Here is a 14,869-nt window from a genome sequence, read left to right as displayed (position 1 = left end):
CAAAGTTCTGTTTCCTGTAAAATAAAAATAAAATTCCTAGATTCTGTGTTTGACTTTGAGGGCAGAGAGGAGGCTGAAGAAAATTGGTTTACAGTGTGCTCTAAAATTTCCAAAGTGTATTCCAAGATACATCTTGTTCCGAGAATCCCTTTGGAAAAAAAGATTGGTTAGGGCATCATTAGGTGGGACTTCCCTGGTGGTCCAGTGGGTAAGACTCCGTTCTCCCAATGCAGGCGCCCGGGTTCCATCCCTAGTCGGGGAACTAGATCCCACATGCATGCCTCAACTAAGAAGTCTGCAGGCCACAACTAAGAACTAAAGATCCCGCATGCCACAACTAAACATGCTGCAGTGAAGATCCCACTTGCTGCAACGAAGACCTGGCGCAGCCAAAATAAATTAAAAAAAAAAAAAAGGCATCATTAGGTTAATTTACTACAAAACATATGCAAAATATTTATTTTTGCACATAGTATGACCTCTATTTAAATGAATGCTACATCTCCACGAACAGGTTTATGAGAAATCCATCCAACTCTTTGTTATCTGGCTTCCACTGTTACTATAATTTCTTTAACTTTTAGTTGGTTAAAAAAAAAGTGTAGAGATCTGCATACTGTTCTTTCTTATGGGAATTCATAATCCGTGGAAGCATGTTAATAGCTCTGAGAAATCCTGTTTAATTTTGATTAGTCCAATGTTTTTCAAAACTTTTTGATCGCCATAACATTTTTTGAATAATATCTGTTATCATCCTGAAGGAACTAGAATGCTGGGAACCGAGCTTTGGAAAACACCAGAATTACCTGCATTCAATGGCGTTTGTTCAGGCCTCACTGACTTTGCAGCTTCTGCATAGAGGCTCACTTTTACTCTCTGGATCTTTCTTCTTTCTTGGCCTCTGTGACTTCCCTTAGTCTGATGTTCTTCCTACCACTCTGTGTCCTAAGCCTGGGTGTTCTTCAAGGTTCAGGCCTCAGCTCCCAGTTTTCTTCTTCATCTTCTTTTTTAAAACTCTCTTCATTTGGTATTACATTCCCTCTCCTGGTTTCAATTATCATCCATACCTAGATTAAAAGAAAAAAAATCAGTCCCTAATACTTCTCCTAGCTTGAGTCCTGCATCTCAAAATGCCTCCAAAACATTTTCACTTGTATATTGTTCTGCCACCTCAAATTCGACATGTCTACACTTGTCTTCCCACAATATGTGCCCCTTTCTGTGTATATACACAAACAATAACCAGTTACACTCTATAAATTTGGAGAAAACCCCATTTAAATAGCAATAAAGAAGATTAAATACTCAGGAATAAACATAATAAGAAATGCGAAAAACCTAGATGTGAAAAATTTAAAACACTCCTGAAAGCCAAAAATGTAGACTTGAACAAATGGAAAGACATTCTCTATTCCTGGATAGGATGAGTCAACATTATAAAGATGTCAGTTCTCCTTAAATCAGTGTATAGATTTAATGCAATTCCAATAAAAATACCAACAAGCTTTTTTTTATGGAGCAATATAAGTTGATACTGAAGTTCATGTGTAAAAATAAACATGCAAGAATATACAGGATAACATTCAAAATTTATGAGAAAAGAAAGACACTGAAGAAGATAAATTACTTCATGTAAAAGGGAAGGAGGTTTTAAGAAAAGAAACATTTATCTGCTAACTTCTAAAAAAGAAATGCAGGAACAATAAACCAGAAATAATGAGATTGGTTACTTATAGGGAGTGGATGAGAATGGGTGGAAAGAATGTGTACTATGAATGAGGGAGACACATTTCTCTGTGACTGTCTTTTTATATTGCTTTGACTCTTAGAACCATGGTAGTGTTTCACTTGCTCCCCCCTCCCCAAAACAAATAATTGAAATAAGCCAGGACTTGGGGGTAACTTCAACTAGAACATGAAGAGCCATAAATGAACCTAAATGTATGAAATGAATAACATAGTCACACTGAAATGGGTGGGGAAGAAAAGAACTAACTTAACTAACCTTGGAAAAATAGTTTTTTAGCTATAAACTATAAGGCTAAAGCCCAAAATCCTGCACAGAAATATTGTACTCTACTTAGTAAATTTGTTTCCCATGGGGATATGGGTTTGCAATTCTGAAACTACTTTATGTGTACACTATGATTGAACAAATAAGAAAATATATTGTGGATAATGCGAGCCAGGCTTCTCACTGTCAGAGAAAGAAGTTACAAATAAGGAAAGGGGGGAAGGCTAAAGTGAATTTTGTGGTGTTGGATTAAAATTGAAGGTATCAGTATGAACTCACGGTTTTATATATTTATAATGTATATTTTATATAATGTATACATATATGTATTGTGAAAATAAAGGAAACCTCATTTAAAACGGAGTGGGGAAGTCCTGAAGGAGGGGCTATCATATACTACCACTTGCCACTCCTTGCAGACTCCAGCAGGAAGAAGCTTGCTTTACACCTCTGCAGAAGGTGGAAAGATTTTTCTCCTTCCCTAGCCAATGAGAAACCACTACACTCAGGCAACCAGAAGCTACCACCACCCTGAACTCCTGCTCTCCTCCAATAAACTTTTGCGGCAGACAGCCCCTCCTAACCTCCTCCTTTTCTCTGTAAAAGAAGATGGCTTCTCTTCTGTTCTCTAGATTTGCCTATGGTTCACCATGGTTTGCATGTCCCGAACTGCAATTCCTCTGCTATTCCTGAATAAACTTAATTTTGCTAGCTAAACCACTTACCCTTTTGTTTTATATATGTTGATATATATATATATATATATATATATACACACACACACACATATATATATGTATATATATATATATTCACACACACAGATGAATAGTTTTAGAAATAAATATAGGTGTGTGTGTGCATGCGCTACTATACACACATTTATTTCCTACCTTTGTTCACTGAGTGGGTCTGAAAGCAATAACAGCCCAGTAGCATTGGGCATACCTAGCAACCAGATCTTGGTTTCTAACTACCACTCCACTAAAAGAAATCAGGCTTCCTTAGAAAATGATTGATTCCATGGCTGGAGCAGGGAAAATACAAAATGAGCCTGGTACATCTTCTAGTGCTAGAAAATAAGGAAATGCTCAAAAAATGATAGAGCCATTTTGAAAAGACACAGGAATCAACTCGAAAGATCTAATAGCCAAATCTGGGGAAATTTGAGCAACAAAATAAACAATGATAGCTTTGGTTTATAACTAATAGAATAAAATTAATATTCACGAATCCATACTGATACAAATGAAAAATCGAATAAATAAATAAATTTTAAAAAGAGGAGAAAGCACAGCCCTTTCTCGAAGTAGGATTCTATTTATAAATGTGGGAGGAAAGACAAAAGTAGAAAATCACCATTAGGCAAACATCAAAGTAATAATTGTTGCAGGCAAGAACCATCAATGGATATCAAAATTAGCGGACAGAAGTATGATCAGAGACAGGATTTTGTATAGTCTCAAAGTATCTTTCACAATGTACTTATCAATTACAAAATAAAATGTAACTGTGCAGTGGAGAAAACTCATAGAAAGTATCTTAACCAATGATCACATTGAACATGACAAGTAATAAGATATATTGATGTGTACCCCTCATATGATGTACTGAAAAAGGCACAACATCACTTCTGGGGGACTCTTGCCAAAAACTCATAACCTCAATTTATCATGGAAATATCAGAGAAATTCAAATTGAGAGACATTCTGCAAGATAACTGAGCAGTATTTTTCAAAAGTGTCAATGTCATGGAAGACAACGAAAAAGAAAACCGGAGAAACTGTCACATATTGGAGGAGACTAGAGACATGACAACTAAATGCATGTGAGAGCCTGGACCAGAAAAAGTAAGTTAGTAAGAAAACTGGAGAAATTAGTATAGGTCTGTAGATTCGCTAATGGTATTATATCACTGTTGATTTCCTGGTTTCAGTAATTTTATTATGTTTTATTCTACATTTACAAAAGCACATACATTTTACAAATACATTACATTTACAATTTTGTATTTACATAAAATATAAAACTATATTTTCCTCTAAGATATTAACATTAGATAGAACTGAATAAAATGTATATGGGAACTCTGTACAATTTTTGTCACTTTTCTATAAGTCTAAAATTATTCAAAACAATAGTTAAAAACAATTAGATAAAAGGACTTAACTACAGCTACTAGGAAGATATACTTCAATACTCAGGAACTGAAATTTTAAAAAATACTGGGAAGGCTATGATACTAATTTTAATTTTAGGCTTGTTATTGTGTGTTTTAATCCAACTTCCTTAATATGCTTTCTTACCACAAAACGATCAGGCAGTGCTGGTAAGTTTAAAGTGTTTTCCCGTATGCCATTCTTTTTCTAAAAGCCTTATATCTTGCTGTTAACATACATTTCAACATGATGGACATTAAAGAAAAGTTGAAAGATATATTTTTAGTTTATCATAGGAATATATATTGGCTACTTATATGACCTTTAAGTTGTTAGATACCAAAGTAAATTTATTGTTATTAAAAAAAAATTCTCTTAAGTATCATCTTTTTTCATTCTGTCTTCATCTCATTTTAAGATACTGAGATTCGTTGTTTTTCATACTCGTGTTTATGTATGTGTGAAACTACATCTTTCTAGATACATTATATATGCAGGTTCTCTTTCTCAGATATGGGGAAGTTTAGCTACAAATCCTCTGGAGAAAACTGGATGAGGGAGTCCTGTGCAAAGAAACAAAATTCTCTTATCCCTCCTTAGCTAGTGAAAGGCCTTCCTATTTGAGTTTTTAATACTTCAGCCTTAGATTACAGTTGAGATGCAACTAATGTGCTTTGAGTGTTCCTCATACAGTACCTTTTTCTCATGATTTCGGAGTAGTAGCCTAACAACACTACTGGTGTTATAAATACGACTTTAAACAAAGCAAAGGCAGTTATTCTTTGTGACTTTTATAGTTGGAATTAGGTTCTTTACTGACAGTAAAATACAGACAAAACTAAATAGAAGATCTCAGTAAAGTTCATGTGGGTTCATGTGAATGACTGTGTTCAACAGCAAAGAGAGGAATATTCATTCACTTATTAAAAACTTTCCAGGAAGAAAATGGGAAACATTGCTGTGATTGGTGAGAAGTGCTGTTTTCCAATATTAGTTGCTTCTATTCCTTTTGAGTTCCTGTGTTTTATTTCTGGGATACTGTATTAAAAAAAGGGAAGCTGGTAAGATACCAAATGTTTCATGCTGAAATTTGAACTGACCAACAGCTTAAAATCGTTGCTTTTAATTTTGAGGAGTATATGGTGAGATGTTTTCATTTTATCTAGAAAGGAAAAAAATAATGAATTGCCATGAACAGAAGCACGTTGTGCCCCTGAGAGACTGTGAGGTTCACACATGTGCCAAAATAAGGTTGTTCATTACCCCTGTGAAGGCTAAGATATTTGATGAGTTTTCAGGTTACTGAAGGTGCACTACGTACCAGCCTAAGGAGTTAATTTGCAGACATCTAATTTCAGAAAGGCATTTGGTGTCCTGGCAAGGGCATTTCACTTACCCTGAAGAGTTGTGGTAGCTATGGCAACACAGCAAATTAAAATATTTCTTAGGTCACATTGCCTGTGACTTTGAATGGGTTTGGACACTCATAACGCTTGTTACACTGTTGAAATGGTTTGTTTGCTTGTCCATCTTCTCAACTGGGTCCATCTCAATTAGATGGTAATTCAGAGAAGACACTGAATTTTGTTCACCATAGCATCTCCATGATCATGTTAAGGGCCTAGCATTACAAAATGGGGTCCAATAATTACCTGATGAATGAATGAATGAGTGAATAAATCTCATGCTCTAATACAGATTCTGATTTGAAAAAAGGGCAAAGGAAAACAGTGGTGGCCATGTCGATGGACATAATCTTAATAGATGTCAACTTTATATCAGAGGTGACCTATTTTTCCATAATGGGAACCTTTTTCTCGACGTGTCTCCAAGTGTTCAGGGGTCCTTTCAAATTTCTGCTGTCTTAGGCCCATTCTTTACCAGTTGTTGGTGACACACATGTTGTAGACACTCTTGCTTCAGGTTCCTTAACCACTTTCCTCTTCAGCTTTGTTTAAGGGTTATAAGGTAAAATATGAAAACTCAGACAAAGTTTAAAGTCAATGCCAAACCATCATCAAAAGCAAGAGTCTCTATAACCAGTCTACAAAGTTTGCCAGTTTCTCCCTATTCAATGCACCCATCAGTATTTGACGATAGGAGTCACGCATTGAGATATGTCTCGTCCAGGTGTGTGCAACATTGACTAAGGACATGCAATCAAGCAGTAACGTATTTTGGATGTTGTTCTGTCTGCACGTGTTCTTCTCTTGTTACCGTAGCAGTGAATCTCTGCTATGGAACATGGAGCTGGTTAAGGCAGTTTCTCAAGAGTATAATTAAGGCCGTGGAGACCTGTACTGTGAGGCCTGCATGTAGACAGGCCAGCGTGCTTGCCATCTTAGTCACCTTCTAAAAAGTTCTACTCATTGTGATAAAAACACTTTTTTCCTAAGTCGTAAAAGTGGTAAAAAATATGACAGAAAGTTTAGAAGACAGCCAAAAGAAAAAAAATCAAAATCCCATCCCTTTGTTGCGACAGTTTTACCACATTTGAGAAATCCTACCCCGTTTTTTTCATACACATTTTTACATAGCGGTATTCACAATAAAATACATTTCACATTCTGCTGTTATTATTTAACATTGCATCATTCATATTTTCCATGATTCCATGTTGTTATATTCACACATATTATTTATAGCTTCAGAAAGCGTATATCCTTGTTAGCCAACTCTGGAAGGATAATATATACACCAAGGGATGAGACAATTGTGTGTGGGTTTTTCGTTTTGTTTTGCAAACCTGTAAGTTTACTGCTATAGTGATTTAGGACTGAGTTAGCTTATTACATTTATGTAAAAGTAATTACTTTTCCGTAAGTATAATAATGTCACAATAAATACATATAAATAATAAGTGTAACTTGTTGAAGTTATCCTCCGCTCTTCCTTTTAGTTACCACAATCATCTGAATTTCTCTCTCCTTCCCCCACCTCAGAGACTGTAGTTAAGGCGTCATTACATTTTATTATCCCCTTTGTGGAAATGAAAAATACCAAAGAGCTTAAATGGCTTTTCTAGTTTTAAAACAAATGGCAGCCACAGTGTAGCACTCTTGAGTCTTACTGTAGACTGTAGTACTATGGTTTTGGCTCCTAGCATCTCTTCTTCCGTTTTTCCTTATAACAGGTCTCATTTCTCCCTGGCCTGGTTGATCATTGAACCCATTCACTTGGACAAAATATTAATCCAGAGGTGAGAACATCCAAGCAATGATCATTCTTCCCTGGGATTGATTTAAGGAAGTTGGGGTTGCCCAACTAGGAAGATGTTAAGTTGGTGCTGCTGGCAGCTATTTTTCCTGCCATCTGGGAGAAGGTGTGTCTTCAATAAAAAAAAAAAAAAAAAAAGCTGAACAGAGATGAGAGGTGGTGAGACAGAGAGCTGAAGCACTAAGGTCCTGGTTCCTAGAGCTCTTCATTCAGTTCTGGGAATTACTCTCGTGTCTTTTCTGCCACTATGAGGCAAAAAACTGAAACTTTCTTATGTTAGGTTTAATTGTGTTTTTATAACTTGCAACCAGAAAAGTCCTAACTCATTCAGTTCCTGTAACTGTAGATAAGACATTTATCCACCACCAGTGACGAGCATCCTCAGTAGATATGGTTAAGAGACTCAGCTCCCAATAATAACGTAAAGCTGTGAAAATGAGGTAACATACATATTCTGCAGAACATTTTGGAAATTAAGCATTTTCACTTCTTTTGATAACCAGTTAATGTTTGAAGAGTCTAGGCCCACTAGAATCGATAATGTAGATAGTTCCCGAAGTGTAGGCCAATCGACTTGCAGTTCATATGAGGGTGTGCTAACCTAAAATGCAGGAGGGTGGGATCAGAAAGTGAGAAAGAGGTAAGAACCTAATAGTCCTGGATTGACCATGATTTCTTAGGAATTAAACAAAATGCAGGGAAGAGGGGTTGAGAGAGATAAGAACCAACGGCTGTCACATTTCTGTACCCTTTACATAAAAATCTCTGTAATATATTAGATTGCTTATAGTTGCCTACATTTCCATTGTTTTTAAAGAAGTAAAAACTGTTAACAGATGAACAGAAAAGCTCTGGTGCATAACATGGTTACCTTAGTGTTTGTAACTATATTAACACTCTATTTGGATTGATTGAATTAATCATAGTTAATTCTGTTGTTGGGAGTTGGGGGGCAACTAATTTGATAAAAAAGACCTGAATTTATTATATCATTGTTAAGTAAACAGTATAATTTTGAAGAAATCTCAGCCTCAAATTTTCTCTTGCAGGCATTTTTGAAAAAAGAAAATATTTACATTTAAAATATTAACATTCTGCTACAGAAAAATGAAATGAAGATAAAATGCCTTAGTACTTTAAGCTTAATAAAGCATATATTCATCGTGATCACTATATATTTTTAATTTAACATGGTAATATAAAATCCAGATTAAGACATGAAAATGACATTGACAGAACAGTTTTGCAAGAAAATCGATTTTGTTAGGGCAAACAGTAAGGCTGTTAGCGTCATGCATTAATATCTTATTTTAAATAATTGTGTGATTATCCTTTTAGTAACATATGAATTCCCTAGCACTTTTGTTTTATAACCTCATTCTTAAAAATTCCAGGGGCTTGTTTTCTTGTATGTTCCCTAATTGTGGTGATCTTAAACAGATCTTCAGTTTTAAATCTGCCAGTTGTTCTAATACAGCTGAATAAATGTATTTTCTCCAGTTGGCTATTTATTACAAAGACAGCTTGTTTGTGGGCACCGTCAGGACATCTGCATTTTATTGGATTTAATTTTTAGTAATAAAGACCTCCCACATTTATAGATTCTTTCCAGCACAAATTAGCCTGTGTGGGAAGCAAAGAACCATCAGTCAGGGAGAAAAAGTGAATCCATATGGTGCCAATGATTCTGTTTCCCTGGCTACAGTGCAGAAAGAGTTGAGCATAGACAGTTTCCCCTAGCAGATCTTTGTTTTTTTCTCAGAAGCTTGCTGGAACAGGATTGGTGTCAGTCCCAACGCAGTACCTTTCAGCCAGCCCAGCTCATCCATGTACCACGCATCAAGTCATAGACGCTTAACTGAAATATCAAGGGTGAATTCTCCTTTTCTTCTAATCTTGTTCTGTTTCTCTTACATGTGTGCCCAGTCCCTGGCTCTTGCCATTCTCTTCCATTTTGGGGCTCACCTCTGCCCTTTGGACTTGTTTTGTTTTTGCCAGTCCAAATCCTCAGCGCTTTCTCAGGGCTTTGGTTCAGGTTCCCACACAGGGTCTATGATATGGAGAAATCTTTAAAAAAAACCTGCTTGTGTCAAAAAGCAGTCAAAACATTCTATCTTCAGCTTTTTAAAGGTGACAAACTAAACTTGGTAATAGAACTTGAACAGATGATGGATATTCTTCACTTTTAAAAGTTATATATAATTCCCTGTTGTGAGAGAACAGACAGGAACTGAAAATTTTTCTTTCAGTTGACACCAAAGTACCCGGAACAGTTCATTTCCCTTGGTCAATGTCATCCATGGGATGAGGAGGAGGAAACTGGGCATAGCATACATATACTTTACTATCAGTGTTAAGTCCTTCAGCACAAGAAAAAACCTATTATCTCTGCCTCTTGGCAACTCTGAATCTCAGCCAGAGAGAAGATGCTGCTTCTTAAACACTACTATGTTTATGTCCCCGTGAGTTTTTGGTAAATTTAAATTTAGTTTAACAAGTTTCCTAGTTGTAGAGGGTGATACAAATATTGATGACTTATCCTTAAAAATTTATTATCTAGTACAGTGGGTAGAACTGTGTTCCCTCCCCCCACCCTTAATAAGATATGTACACATTTCTAAACCCTGGTACCTGTGAATGTGACCTTAGTTGGAAATAGGGTCTTTGCAGATGAAACCAATTTAAGATGAGGTCATACTGGATTAGGGTGGGCCCTAAGCCAATGACTGGTGCCTTATAAGAAGAGGGAAATGTGCCCACATAGACACAGAGGGAGAACACCGTGTGATGATGGAGGCAGAGACTTGAGTGATGTGTCTGTAAGCCAAAGAAGGCCAAGGACCGATTGCTGGCAACCCTCGAAAGCTACAAAGAGGAATTCCCTAAGAATTCTTCCCTGCAGCTTGGAGAGAAAGCATGGCTCTGCTGACACCTTGATTTCAGACTTCTAGCTTCCACATTTTTGAGAGAATAAATTTCTACTGTTTTTAGCCACTCAGTTTGTGGTTATCTGCTATGAAACTAATGCACTAGTTAAGGAGGCAGAAATATGAACTATAAACTGTCACACAGTTTTAGAGACCTATGGAAGCATAAAGAAAGGAGACATTGCTTTCTAAATGTCATGGGCAATAATTTTTGGAACATCAGGTTTCTTTGCAGAAACTTAGTAAGCTATCTGACTTTTAAATGTACTGTGTGATTCTTTTTTTATTGAGGTATGATTGACATACAACATTATATGAGTTTCAGATGTACAGCTAAATGATTCCACGTTTGTATGTACAGTTGCAAAATGATCACCACAATAAGTCTAGTTAACAGTCTATCACTATACATAGTTACAGAAGTTTTTTCTTGTGATGAGAACTTTTAAGATTTATTCTATTTTTTCTTGTGATGTGAACTTTTAAGATTTAGCAGTTTTTAAATATGCAATATATTATTGTTAACTATGGTCACCATGATGTACATTATATCTCCTTGACTTATTTTATAACTGGAAGTTTGTACCTTTTGACTCCCTTCAGCCATTTCACCCAATACTTACACCCCACTTCTGGCAACCACCAATTTGTTCTCTGTATCTATAAGCTTTTTTTCTTTTCTTTTCTTTCTTTTTTTTAGATTTCACTTATAAATGAGATCATATGTTATTTGTCTTTCTCTGACTTATTTCAGCTAGCATAATGCCCTCAAGGTCCATCCATGTTGTTGCAAATGGCAAGATTGCATTATTTTGTATGGCTGAATAATACCCCATTGCATGTATATACGAATACCACATCTTCTTTATCCACTCATCTGTTGATGGACACTTAGGTTGCTTCCAAATCTTGGCTATTGTAAATAATGCTGTGAACATGGGGGTGCATATATCTTTTCGAGTTAGTGTTTTGCTTTCTTCAAATGAACATCCAGGATTGGAATTGCTGGTTTGTATGGTAGTTCTATTTTTAATTATTTTGAGGAAACTTTATACTGTTTTCCATAGTGGCTACACCAATTTACATTCTCATCTACAGTGCACAAGGTTCCCTTTTCTCCATATCCTCACCAACAATGTTATTTCTTGACTTTTTGATGATAGCTGTTCTAACAGGTGTGAGGTGTATCTCATTGTGATTTCGAATTGCATTTCCCTGATGATTTGTGATGTTGAACATCTTTTCATGTTGGCCGTCTGTATGTCTTCTTTGGAAAAAAGTCTGTTCAAGTTGTCTGCCCGTTTCTATTTTATTTTATTTTGGCTGCACTGCACAGCTTGTGGGATCTTAGTTCCCTGACCAGGGATTGAGTCCGGGCCCTGAGCAGTGAAAGCACAGAGTCCTAAACACTGGACTGCCAGGGAATTCCCTCTGCCCATTTTTAAATCAGATTTTTAAAAATATTGAGTTGTATGAGTTCTTTATGTATTACAGATATTAACCCCTTAACACATATATGATTTGCAAATATTTTATCCCATTCGGTAGGTTGCCTTTTCATTTTGTTGATTGTTTCCTTTGCTGTGCAGAGCTTCTTAGTTTGATGTAGTCTCACTTGTTTATTTTCACTTTTGTTGCCTTTGCTTTTGGTATCAAATCCAAAAAAATCATCACCAAGATCGATGTCAAGTTGCTTACTGCCCAAGTTTTCTTCTAGGAGATTTATGGTTTTAGGTCTTATATTCAAGTCTTTAATCCATTTTGAGTTAATTTTTGTGTATGGTGTAAGGTAGCGGTCCAGTTTCATCCTTTGCATGCAGCTGTCCAGTTTTCCCAGTATCATTTATTGAAGAGATTGTCCTTTCCCCACTGTATATCCTTGGCTCCTTTGTCATAAATTAACTGACATATACATGGTTTATTTCTGAGCTTTCTATTCTGTTCTATTAATCCATGTGTCTGTTTTTATGCTAACACCATTCTCTTTATATTACTACTGCTTTGTAATATAAATAGTTTGAAATCAGGAAGCATGATGCCTCCAGCTTTGTTCTTCTTTCTCAAGATTACTTTGGCTATTTGGAGTTTATTGTGGTTCCACACAAATTTTAGAATTGTTTGTTCTATTTCTGTGAAAAATGCCATTGGAATTTTTATAGGGAATGCATTGAATCTGCATATTGCTTTGGGCATTATGGACATTTAAAAAATATTAATTCTTCCAATCCATAGCACAGAATATTTTCCATTTATTTGTGTCTTCTTCAATTTTTTAAAATCAATTATTATTTTTTAAAAAAATAAATTTATTTATTTATTTATTTTTGGCTGCGTTGGGTCTTCATTGCTGCGCACGGGCTTTCTCTAGTTGTGGCGAGTGGGGGCTACTCTTCGTTGTGGTGCGCGGGCTTCTCATTGTGGTGGCTTCTCTTGTTGCGGAGCATGGGCTCTAGGTGAGCGGGCTTCAGTAGTTGTGGCACGTGGGCTTAGTTGCTCCGCTGCATGTGGGATCTTCCTGGTCCAGGGCTCGATCCTGTGTCTCTTGCGTTGGCAGGCCGATTCTTAACCACTGCGCCACCAGGGAAGTCCCTATTTTATTATTTTTGATGGAATTGTAAATGGGATTGTTTTCTTAATTTTTCTTTATGACACTTTGTTGTTACTGTATAGAAACAACAGATTTCTATGTATTGATTTTGTATCCTGAAACTTCACTGAATTCATTTATTAGTTTAAAGTTTTTTTGGTGGTCTTTAGGGTTTTCTACATTTAATATCATAGCATCTGCAAATAGTGACAGTTTTTCTTCTTCATTTCCAAATTGAATTTCTATTATTTCCTTTTCTTGCCTAATTGCTATGGCTTGGATTTCCAATTACTGTGTGATTTAAAATGAGTCACCTCATCACTCTGAACCTGTTTATCATCAGTGAAAGAGGGGCTTTGGCCCTCCAGATGATCTCTGAAGTCTGTTTCACTTGTAATATTTCATTCCTCTAAATCTGTAATATAGTCTAATTTTTCTTTAATTGTTTATGTATATTTTAAAAAGTTATTAGGTTAAGGGGTAAAAAGTCATCTATGGGATTTAGGTGTCTCCTCTTCCTGCCCCTCTTACCCCTGAAAAGGATGAACTGAAGTGTGTGACTAGAGTATTTTATTCTCCAAGATGAGCTTCATTTCAGGTGTACACAGATGAAGGGCAAACTTTTAGCTTAGGTGCTGCTCAAGCCGCCTTCTCTCTGGCAAGCATGTTTGAATAAAGAAATAAACACTAACATCTGTCCATGGACTAATCAACCTAACAGTATAGTTGAACAGAGGAAATTAATGTGGGTTTGAATCTGGGCTTGAGTGGACTCCCTGCGCAGGCAGTTTAAAATCCCTAAGCCTGTTTCTTTATCTGTAAAATGGCGATAACATCATCTTATTGGTCATTTAGAGGATGACATGAAATAGAATACTGTATATATTTTTTAAGTGCCTAGTATCCAGTGGACACTTAAAACTGTTACTTGCCTTGATGATATCCCTTATTTGTGGAATCTAAAAAAATACAACAAATATTGTATTTGTGAATATAACAAAAAGGAAACAGACTCACGGATATAGAGAACAAATTAATGGTTACCAGTGGGGGGGGGTAGGGGCAATACAGGGGTGGCGGAGTGGGAGGTACAAACTACGGGGTGTAAGATTAGCTACAGGGATGTACTGTATCAATACAACACGGGGAATATAGCCAATATTTTGTAATAACTGTAAATGGAGTTTAACCTTTAAAACATATAAAAAAATAGAATTAAAAAAATCACCAACCTATACAATCAAGAGCAAACAAATGCTTGTTGTTTGAAACGACTTTAAAAAAAAGTTACTTGCTTACAAAATCCTCGCTTAGAAAGGAAACTGAAAACCTCTGGGCTACCCCCGCCTGTCAGGTAGGCTGAGGTCCGGAATCAAACACCCTTCTCCCCTCTCCCTCCCCTCCCCCCGCCCACCGGCGGCCCCCAGCGGCCTTGAGCCCGGAACAGCACGGCCGAGAGGAGTCAGAGGCGGGGCCGGCGGAAGTGCTCGCTCGCCGCTGTCAGCTGCGCCGGAAGTTCCTGGCCCGGCCTGGCGGTAACCTTGGGGTCTTCGCCGCCCGAGCAGCCACGGCCGCCGCGGGGGTGGGCTTTGCTAGTCGGAGCCTCAGCCGGGGCCAGGTCTGTTAGGTGCCAGGAACCGCCGGGTTGCGCAGGAGTTCGCTGAGGTTCCCGGGGAGTAGGAAGCGCGGGCGCAGGGCCTCCCAGCCGACATGTCTCTAGTGGCAGAAGCCTTCGTCTCGCAGATTGCAGGTAGCGTGCATGGCCGCGGACCCGGACGGAGGCGGGGACCGGCGTGGGGCAGTCGTGGGGAGCACTATGGGCTTTAGGACTGCAGGTTTCCTCCAGCCTTGCAGCATTAGACGCTGAACCCAGGCCTGGGGATGGAGGTGGGCACTGACTACCAGCCGCATCTCATAGATGAGAAAACGGAGGGGGAGAAACTTGGCCAAGGTCACCCCGTAGGAC

General features: G+C 37.4%; 1 protein-coding gene across 2 annotated transcripts in view; it reads left to right on the top strand.

The window, feature by feature from the left end:
• The first annotated feature begins 14,390 nt into the window (after positions 1-14,390).
• Positions 14,391-14,869, top strand: part of MTX2 (metaxin 2) — a 60,299-nt gene continuing 59,820 nt past the window's right edge. For both annotated transcript variants that reach the window (XM_068543896.1, XM_068543895.1), the window contains exon 1: positions 14,391-14,653. In XM_068543896.1, coding sequence (XP_068399997.1) covers positions 14,614-14,653 — 40 coding nt within the window. In that variant the 5' untranslated portion in view covers positions 14,391-14,613. The remainder of the gene's footprint in view (positions 14,654-14,869) is intronic.

This window comes from Eschrichtius robustus, chromosome 5 (assembly GCF_028021215.1).
Source record: "Eschrichtius robustus isolate mEscRob2 chromosome 5, mEscRob2.pri, whole genome shotgun sequence".
NCBI classification, from domain to species: domain Eukaryota; kingdom Metazoa; phylum Chordata; class Mammalia; order Artiodactyla; family Eschrichtiidae; genus Eschrichtius; species Eschrichtius robustus.
Note: the sequence above shows the minus strand (reverse complement) of the source record. Positions and strands in the feature narration are given on the sequence as shown.